The 9,898-nt window shown below is 51.3% G+C and overlaps 1 protein-coding gene across 1 annotated transcript; it reads left to right on the top strand.

The window, feature by feature from the left end:
- The first annotated feature begins 975 nt into the window (after window positions 1-975).
- Fcnb (ficolin B) lies at window positions 976-9,414 on the top strand. The gene is made up of 9 exons (NM_053634.2): window positions 976-1,086; window positions 2,851-2,964; window positions 4,992-5,045; window positions 5,319-5,354; window positions 5,953-5,985; window positions 6,138-6,265; window positions 6,651-6,780; window positions 7,541-7,675; window positions 8,968-9,414. The coding sequence occupies exons 1-9, from the start codon at window positions 1,005-1,007 to the stop codon at window positions 9,213-9,215; spliced, it is 960 nt and encodes a 319-aa protein (NP_446086.1). The 5' UTR covers window positions 976-1,004; the 3' UTR covers window positions 9,216-9,414.
- The last annotated feature ends 484 nt before the right edge of the window (window positions 9,415-9,898 follow it).

Raw genomic sequence — 9,898 nt, 5'->3', positions numbered from 1 at the left:
TGCCCTCTGCCCATGCAACCTCCCCTGCAAAAGAAAACAAACAAACAAAACAGAGCAAAGCATAGGAAACGTCTTGTCGTGGAGGCAGCAGCCTTGGACCTGTAGGACTGACCCTTCCACACACTCCAGCAGTTCAGAGGTAGATGCTGGGGTGGGCCAACCCAAAGCCCTGGATCCCGGCCTGTGCGGTGGCTGAGTCGGTCAGCCTGCCATTTGCCGTCCCTGTGTCTATCCTCCTGGCACGAACAGTGCAGCTGTGATCTGTTCTGCACTCTGTCCCCACCACCCACCACTGTCACACTCTGATGACATCAGATGTGCACACCTTTCAGTTGAGTGACTGCTGCCAGCTTAGGCTGAGCATGCAGGGTACAGGACTCAAAGGGCAGAATTTAGCTTGAAGGTGGAGGATGAGGGCTGGGGGGTAAGACTTGTCTCACCTGCGGGTGTGACGAAGAGCCTGACTGGCTGGATCTCATACAGACTGGGGTTCAGTGTCTGACCTTGCAGGCTATGGGACTTCAGTTCTATAAATGCCAGTAAGGTCTTCCACCATGTTAGCCGGTGACAACAAAGCACTTGGGATGTCAAGACTTCCCTTTCCATATCAAATCCCCACTGAGCAGCTCATTCCTGACTGTCCTGAAGTCTGTTCTCCAGAATCTTACCTGACCACATGACATGATTTAGAGGATGATGGAAACTGGGAAGGGACTGCGGGACTATGTTGGGCTCAGGCCACCAGCAAGGCAGGTCTTTTAGAAATAGAGGGGACCCTTGACTGGGCTCAGATGCCTCTGCAGGGGAAGTGAACCTCAAAAGGCCTCACTGGAAGAACAGACATGCCCTTGGGACTATTTTAGGTTCTCTTGTGCAACCAGAGGCCTCCAGGAAGTGACTGTCTCCTGGGGATTGGAGCCCAAGATGGGGATCTAGGGTTCCTGCCTTATAAGAGCAGGGTACCCCTGCAAAGCTATTGAGGGGCTGCGAGCTGAGCAGTTGCCATGGTCCTGGGATCTGCTGCACTATTCGTCTTGAGCCTGTGTGTCACTGAGCTGACCCTCCATGCTGCTGACACCTGCCCAGGTGAGACACACTCAGTCCCTGAGAGCAGGTAACTGCCCACTCAACACCCATCTAGTGTTCCTGTGCCCACCTCACCTGAGAAGCTCCTGTCAGCTCAGTGTCACCCTCTAAGGACAGACTCTGAGTGACCAGCACCAGGTCAGGTGGAGACTCTGTGGATCTGTGGCTGCCAACCCCGAGGCCTTCAGACTGACCTCAGAAACTTTACAGATGACGATGACGCCGGTGTATCCATCTTCTTAGGGATGTTGGAGAGCGATACTAGGGTCCTCTAATCTGTGGCTGCCACAAGCCCTTGGTAACTTTGGTACAGATGCACCCCGGAGTCTGCTGGTACACATAGAGAAAGATTTGGGGTTGGAGAATGTTCCTGGGCAGCTCTGTCCTCCCTGGGGATATTGCTCCTAAGCACAGGATGGCTGTCTCGAGTGGTGGCATGGTTAGAGAAGGGACTCAGACAGCAAGGCACAGCCCACCACAGGGAAGGAGCCCAGCAGGGAGACTGGACAGGGAAAAGCCTACGAGGCCTCAACCCTACACAAAGAACTCCAGGCAACTAAGGAATGCTGGGAGCAGGAGGGGTCGTACTTCCTACTAATTGATGTCGGCTCTGGGGACACACACACCAGTAACATTATATAGACTCAATGGGTTGTTTGGGAATTTATATGTATATAAATATATTATATGTACATATGTATATATACACATATATATCATATAAATATACATATATGTGTATGCATATACGATAATAATTTGTGAAAAATGAGGCCATGAATTTGATCATGGGAAGGGGATTTGGGAGGACTTGGAGAGAGGAAAGATGTTGTAATTATAATCTAAAGCAAACAAACAACAAGCAAACAAAACAAAACCCGGCAAGAAGCATCCAAAGTCAGTTCTCTGGTCTTTGAGATGAGCCCTGACCTGTTTTGATATCTCCAGAGTTCTGCCAAGGTATGCACTTTGCAAGTCAGCACATTAACAATACTTTACAAACTGTAGCAAGTTCTGTTTGGTTCCAGCTGCGCCTTGGGGCATGCATGTCCCCTCCCCTAGAAGACCTCTTTTAGTCATTGCATGACCAACCCTCAAGTGTTGGAAGGGGAAAAAGTTACATTAACTCAATTTCCTAGCAAGATTGACTACTGTTCTTCTGTGACCATTTCCAAAGCTCTCTCTAAATTCTAGAATGATGGCAAAACTTTAGTTTTCATTCTCAAACTGAGTCCTTGCTACAGCCCTGAAAACATAGTTTTGAGTGTGTGTGGCTGTTTTGCCTATATGTATGTCTGTGCACCGGGTGTATGCCTGGTGTCTGCAGAATCCAGAAGAACGCACCATTTCCTCTAGACCTGGAGTTACAGACAGGTGTGAGGTACCACGTGGGTGCTGAGAATCACACCTGGGTCCTTTGCAAACCTCTGAGCCATCTCTCTAGTACCTACAACCACTTGGGGCAGAGGAGACAGACACAGGGGGCTTGGGTGATCAGCTCTGGTAACCGAAGGGCTCATTCTCACGCAGTCCCCGGACACCAGACATAGATCTATGCTGCATCCCCCTCCCGTCTGCCCAGCTTCCCAGGACAATGGTGGACCTCATCTCCAGCAAAGGAAGACCTGACTTCTGCCCCACCTCTTCAGAGGAGGCTGGCGATTCTGTCCTCAGCCCTCTGTCAGACATGGCTGAGCTGGCAGTTGCCCTCAGGGCAGGCGTCATATAATGCTAATACCAACTGATGCTTGTGCTGTTCTGCAGAGGTGAAGGTCCTGGATCTGGAGGGCTCCAACAAACTCACCATCCTTCAAGGCTGCCCTGGCTTGCCTGGAGCCCTGGGGCCCAAGGGAGAGGCTGGTGCCAAAGGAGATAGAGGTGTGTGCGGAGGGAAGGGGGTATATGGAAGGGGACAGCAATGGTGGAGGGGTCATAGAAAGGGCAGGGAGGTCTTCAGTAATGATGGGAGGTTTTCAGAAATGGCGGGAGATCTTCGAACAGTGGATGCCCACCTCGGGCCCTCCCTAACTCTGGGTGGTCTTACACCGGGTACCTTGACAGAATGGCCAGTGACAAAAACTAGCTCCAACTAGTCTAAAAAGACACAGGAGGGCTTCTCTGGAACATCTTAGGTGCTCCAAGAGGGCTTTGCAGCCCCGCCCCTTTGCAGCCCCGCCCCTTTGCAGCCCCGCCCCTTTGCAGCCCTGCCCCCTGGTCCCTTACCAATGTTTGCTCCACTTGGCCACCGTAAGACATCTAGGCAACAGACACATTCACAGCCGCACCTGAAAGCCAGACCGTGGCTTTCTTCTTCACCTGCCTCACACGATAGTACAGCGGCTGAAAGGGACTAGCCCCTTCCTCCAGCGAAGAGTGGGGCAGCCTCCATCTGGGATCTGCTGCAGGGTACAGTCACTGGAACCCTGAACCACAGCATTCCCACTTGTGGAGACCTCAAGCACACTGTTCTCTTCAACTGGGGGACAGTGGTGGTTGGTACCTGTTTTCTAAGTCAGATGTGCCCTGGGGTTCAGCAGGAGAGCCCCTTGCTTGGGTACTCCAGGTAGAGCCTGGTGTGGATCTGGTGGGGACAGGACAAACCTGGACACCTCTACGAGAAGATGCCAGGCTTGAAGCCAATGTGGGTGGCCCCAGACTGAGTCCCACTTGTCTGTTCACCTCTGTCATCCCAGTAAGTGAAGAGATATCTGTCCCCAGAGCCCTGATGAGGGACTTGGAAGAAGAGGTTATCCCATGGCCAGGATAAGATAGCTAGCAATGGGGAGGGCTGTTTACCTCTTGCTTTGGATCTCACTTCCCTATATCTAAATTGCTACTGGCATGCATTGCTAACTTGACTCAAAGTGAGAACTAGTGTGCCTGGGGCACTGTATTGTCATTAGGCCTGCAGAAGCGGTCCATCTGTAGAGGATGGTTATCTCCGTGGCATCTTTGGGCACACCTGACAGTGGAAGTTTGCAGCCTACAAGCTCCTGCAGAAATGCAAAGACCAGTGTTGTGCTGGGGCAAGTGTGGCCCTGAGATCAGAACCTGCAAGAAGGACCTTATGACCGCCTCACAGCTTCCATCAAGCCAGAGACGTCTCAGTGAGGGTTTCCATTGCTGTAATAGAACACTATGACCAAAAGCAACTTGGGAGGAACTCCCAGCTTGTAGTTAGTCATTCAGGGAAGGTAGGGCAGGAACTCCAGGTAGGAACCTGGAGGCAGCAGACGATACTGAGGCCGTGAAGAAATTCTGTTCACTGGTGTGCTCCTCAAAGTTGGCTCAGCCTGTCTTCCTGGCTCCCAGGACCACCAACCCAGGGATGGCACCATCCACAATGACCTGGGCCTACCGATATCAACCACTAATCAAGAAAATGCCCCACATGCTTGCCCACAGGCCAATGTGCTGGGGGCATTCTCAGTCTGTGTCCTCTCTTCCCAAATGACTCTAGCCTGTGTCAAGTTGACATAAAAACCAGCCAGCACTGGGTCTGTGAGCATGATACAGTCATACCTTTCTTCATGGACACCGTGGGAGAAGCTTGCCCTCTCCTTATAGAGACCTAGTAGAACAGCATCTCTAAAGACATCTTCCGCAGTACAGTCTCTGTGGCCTAGGCCTGGTCCACTCAGCTTGGACAAGGAGCAAACAAAAGCTTAGTGACTGAGTGCCTCAGTGCACAGCCATGGGTTAGGATACACCTCCCTCCCCACTGCATCCTCCCCAGTCATAGGGTAGGCTACACCCTACCCTCGGCACCCTCCTCAGTGAGCCTGGCTGTGGTCCCAAAGGTCACTGTGGCCAGCATGACAGGGTCAGGAGTTTGCTGCTGAGACAAAGACCTTCTGGGGGATAATGATGGATGCGTTGCTCAAAAAGTATGTCTGGTTTTACAGGAGAGAGTGGCCTTCCTGGACACCCTGGAAAGGCGGGGCCAACTGGACCCAAAGGTAACAACTTGGCAGACTGTTGAGGGATGCTAAATTTGGTACCCCAATCTGCGTATAAAAACACAGGGATTGGAGAGAGATGGGGAGGGACTGCCCAACCCAGGTCCCAGTGTCTCTTCCCTGATGGCCGCATGGGTTGCCTGCCCCCTGCCCCTGGTTTCCAGTTCCTCAGTTGACCCTAACCAGTGCCTGCCTTGTGTGGCTAGCCCCTTTTGGTGGGTCTCCTGATTGACCAGATGCTTTGGGCACCAGTATTGTGTTCTCTTCCCTTAGGAGACCGAGGAGAGAAGGGAGTGCGTGGAGAAAAAGGTGAGCCTCTGTACTGTGTCTTGGGAGGTGTGCAAAGCTCTGTGTAGAGAAATGTCTGTCATACCTAGATATGCCTAGGGAAAGGGGCCTTAGACTGAGGTCCTAGTGTCTGGGCAGTGAGTAGAGTAGGTGTCAGGAGCCAGGATATTCAAATCCTGAGGGCTCCTATTCTAGAACCTGTTAGTGGTCTGTCTGAGTGATGAGCAAAACTGATTTGAATTCTTTTCTAATTGGTGCTTATTTTTTTTTAAAAAAAATTATGAAGCTTTAAGACACAATCTCATGTTTTCTTTATAATCAAGGGAGAGCTGCCTGGGTTTGAATGCCAAGGACATCCCTCACCCACAAGGCCTCCTGGGTAGACAGTCTGGCAGAGCATAGTCTAAGTGCACTTGGAGCAAAGCATGCTGGGAGCCAGGAGGGGCTACCACAGCTGCAGAGGAAAAGCCAGGTAGCTGGAATGTGTACTCCAAGAGGAGGAGGGCCTAGGCGAGTCCTGGAATTATTCAGCTCATGTATTTAAGGGGCTATAGGGGCCAGTAGGGATGTAGCTGATGACCTCACATCTGTGACCAGAGTGTCTTCTCTCCCCATGCAGGAGACACCGGGCCCTCCCAGTCATGTGCTACAGGTGAGCACATTGCCTTCCCTGTCCCCATACAGATGTTCTCTGTCCCTGCCTCCATTTCTAGGCCCCTGCTGTGTGAATTTGTGTTTGTTCCTCACCTTCTCTGAGCATATCTGGGCTCCGGTCCTACCTTCATTTTCTGCTTCTATCCACAGGACCTCGGACCTGCAAGGAGTTGCTCACCCGGGGCTACTTTCTCACTGGCTGGTATACCATCTACCTGCCAGACTGCAGGCCCCTGACCGTGCTGTGTGATATGGACACAGATGGTGGAGGCTGGACCGTGAGTGTTCGGTTAGCCCCAGGTCACTGAACTCTCAGAACCCAAGTTCCATGGCTAATAGGAAATGAGCTGTGTAGGGTTCTGTCCCTTTGTACCTCAGAGGGAGCCCTTCACTCTCTGAAGACAGAGAATCAGAAATGCTGGCAGGTGACCTGTGCAAGACAGCACACATGGAAGGGGAGGCCTGTGTGAAGCCAGCACACTTTTCTTCCTCCTGTGTGGCTTGGGACGTGTGACTTACTCTTGTAGCTGCCGCTTGGTGTATGGGGACTGCCATGGCCTATCTACGGCACTAGGTTCCCAGTGTTCTGAGGATTATGGATTCCCGATCTGCTTTGAGGCTGGGTTCCCTGTGTTGACGTCTGTGTATACCTCACCGTCCCAGGTCTTTCAGAGAAGGATCGACGGCACGGTGGACTTCTTTCGGGACTGGACCTCATACAAACAAGGCTTCGGCAGCCAGCTGGGGGAGTTCTGGCTGGGGAACGATAACATCCATGCTTTAACCACCCAGGGTAGGCAATGCCGGCCGGAGTGGTAACCTAGGGACCCTGAGACCTGGGCCATGAGGTAGAGGAGTCCCAGGTAGTTAGAGTATACAATGTTCAGCAAAGTCATCCCATGGCATAAGATCCCAGCCATGGTCTTCCACAGGGAATAAGGAACTCCTCTAACTGTGGGATATGACACCTCACAATCCAGCAGATCTCTTGGGGACATCATTTCTCATCTCTAGCTGTTAATCCATTCAGAACACTTGCCTCTGGGTCCTACAAAAGTCTCCTTGCCTCTACAAGTCACAGAGAGAACAAGCTCCCAAAGTCCCTTCTCCTGTGGTACAAAACACTAGCTCATGGCCTGTCTGATGTTTCACTGAAAATCACATAGCCTTTTGTCTCTTACCCACTACCAGGATACCTTATTGTGTCTGCTTCTGTGCATACAGTTAAAAAAAAAAAAAAAGCTAAAACCTTGCACATCCAGGTTCAGGCTACTGCATTAGAGTACAGCCCTCTGGGAGAATCATAGACTAAAGCATGCTGGGTCATGCCAGGGAATGCTGCTGGTGGGTTTCTGGGGGCCGCTTTTAGAACAGACAGAGGAACCTAAAACACACGGCATCCCTGAGGTACTTCTGTAAACAAAAGATGTTGGCACCTACCCAGGTGAATTCCCTAGGGCTGCCCAGTTCAAGTAGCATTCATAGAGATCAGTACGATATCTGACTTCCACCTCAAAGGCTGAGCCTTAACCACCCTCCTCCACTCCCTGAAGGAACCAATGAGCTGCGGGTGGATCTTGCAGACTTCGACGGCAACCATGACTTTGCCAAGTACAGCTCCTTCCAGATCCAGGGAGAGGCCGAGAAATACAAGCTCATTCTGGGGAACTTCCTCGGTGGTGGTGCTGGTGAGCTTGGGGGTTGCGGGGCAGGCTGTGAAGTGGGGACTTCTGAACTACTCTGGGAGTAGAAGAGCCTGCTTTTCATCTCCCCCTGGTGGCCTTGAGCCATGAACCTAGGTTCTACATCAGCAAAATACTAATATCTGCATCTTTAGGCCATGGGATGTAGTCTGTTAGCACTCCCAAGGGCCCAGCTCCATTGCATAGAGATTGAGGACCACTGACTACTATCTCTGATGAAGTCAGAAGGAGATAGTCATCTCTCCCTGGGTGCTAAAGCCCTGTTCCCACAAAGAAAGAACATATTTGGGCCCCCAAATTAGCCAGCCTTCCAACTCTGTGACAGAAAACTGAAGGAAGTAAACTCAGAAGGAAGGAAGACTAATTTTGGCCCATGCTTTCATCCTTAGTCACTTGGACCCAAGGTGAGGTCATGGTGGAAGCCACTTGTTCTAGGGCCAATAGGAACCGGAGAAAGGGGCTGAAGGGAACACCCTTCAAAGGCATGTCTTAGTGTTCCTCTTCTCCTAAACAGGCCCTGCCTCCCCATTGTCACCATCTCCTGACGGGCTACTAGGAATCTATCGGTTACTAACCCACTGAGGTCTCAGCTCTCCCAATCCAGTCTCCTGACCCCCAAACAAGGCCAACAAGGTCAACAAGCCTTCATCTTACAACACTTTTAGGGGACGTTAAATCTCCGAACCACAGCAACCCTCATTTCCCAGAAGGACTTGTGGTTTGGGAGGTGTATCTCACAGAATGCACTCTATAGCGTGCATACCTGGAGACAGGGGATTGGAGAGATTCCCAGTTTGAGCCGGGGAGCCTTGGGGCATGGCCACGCCTATTTAACTGCTGAACTCAGAGCTAAGTGAGGCAGGTCCCATCCTCAGGAGCTTTCTTGGTGACAGCTCCGAAGCGTACGCACCCACTTTGCACCATATTACCTTGGACTTTTAGAAAAAAACAAACAGAGCAGGGAAGGAAGGCTTCGATCGTGATCGGTGGGTAGGGAACCCAAGGCCATTGTGAGCTCCTTGTGACCTTATGCCCAGTTGGGAAGTAGAAAAGGATGAATCCTGGAGGCCTGGAGGTATGGGGCCATTCTTTGGTGCCTACTGAGAGACAGCCAGGTCAAGAGAAGTCTTAGAGGGACACAGGCAGCAGGAGACAGAGAGCCAGTCCTGGTGCTACTGTTCAGCGGGCTCCCAAGGGAGCAGAGAGTGTGGCTAGGGAGAGAGATGCCAACAGCCACCAAGTCTAGCATCTGTTTGATGCATGTTCTTTCTGGACAGGTGACTCCCTGACTTCCCAAAACAACATGCTTTTCTCCACCAAAGACCAAGACAACGACCAGGGATCCTCCAACTGTGCCGTGCGTTACCATGGAGCCTGGTGGTACTCTGATTGTCACACTTCCAACCTGAATGGCCTCTACCTTAGGGGTCTCCATAAGAGCTATGCAAACGGTGTCAATTGGAAGTCATGGAAAGGGTACAACTACAGCTACAAGGTTTCTGAAATGAAGGTGCGCCTCATCTAGCTCCCCACAAAGAGAGTGCCCCTCCCAAACTCTAGCATACCAGCAACAGGAGTCTTCTATCTTTCTTCAGCCAAGGAAGGAGTGTGCCACCCCGCCCGGCTCTGCTCATTGCCCACATTCCACACAGCCCATGACCTCTGACCTGGCTCTCTTCACATACCTATATTCTCACCACAAAGAAAAAATTGAATTTACAAAAGCTGCGTGTTTTCTGACAGACGGGTGTCTCCAGTGTGTGTGTGTGTGTGTGTGTGTGTGTGTGTGTGTGTGTGTGTGTGTGTATTATTTTTGAATAATTCACCATATCTGAATCATCCAGCAGAGTTGTCTAAGACAGTCAGAAAGGGTTGGAAAGTCCATGTATAAACAGCCAATGCCTTAACTATCCCCTTGGGTCATTTACCTCTGACCTCCAGCTCTGCTGCTATCGTAAGTGACTTGTCCCCATTCCATGTCCCCTTCATGGCTCGCTCACAGCAATTTACATGGTCATTAAAAAGTTTCCTTGGTGCTAGAAAAAAAAAACACTCCTAAGAGGCTGGAAGCATGCACGAGCCCTTCTGCTTTCTGTGTAAGAGCTTCTGTGAGCCAGCATTTCCCCTGACTAGCAGATGTGGTGAGCACTGTGCCCAGAGTTGGTGAGATGTGTGCTTGAGGTGCCAGAGGGGAAAATGCAGAGGGGC

Source organism: Rattus norvegicus, chromosome 3, assembly GCF_036323735.1.
Source record: "Rattus norvegicus strain BN/NHsdMcwi chromosome 3, GRCr8, whole genome shotgun sequence".
NCBI classification, from domain to species: domain Eukaryota; kingdom Metazoa; phylum Chordata; class Mammalia; order Rodentia; family Muridae; genus Rattus; species Rattus norvegicus.
This window is presented reverse-complemented; position numbering and strand designations above follow the sequence as displayed.

Coding starts and splice junctions, on each gene's coding strand:
- Fcnb (NM_053634.2), top strand. CDS start 1,005: ATGGTCCTGGGATCTGCTGCACTATTCGTCTTGAGCCTGTGTGTCACT. Junction 1,087..2,850: donor TGCTGCTGACACCTGCCCAG/GTGAGACACACT, acceptor GCTGTTCTGCAG/AGGTGAAGGTCCTGGATCTG. Junction 5,355..5,952: donor GGGAGTGCGTGGAGAAAAAG/GTGAGCCTCTGT, acceptor CTCCCCATGCAG/GAGACACCGGGCCCTCCCAG.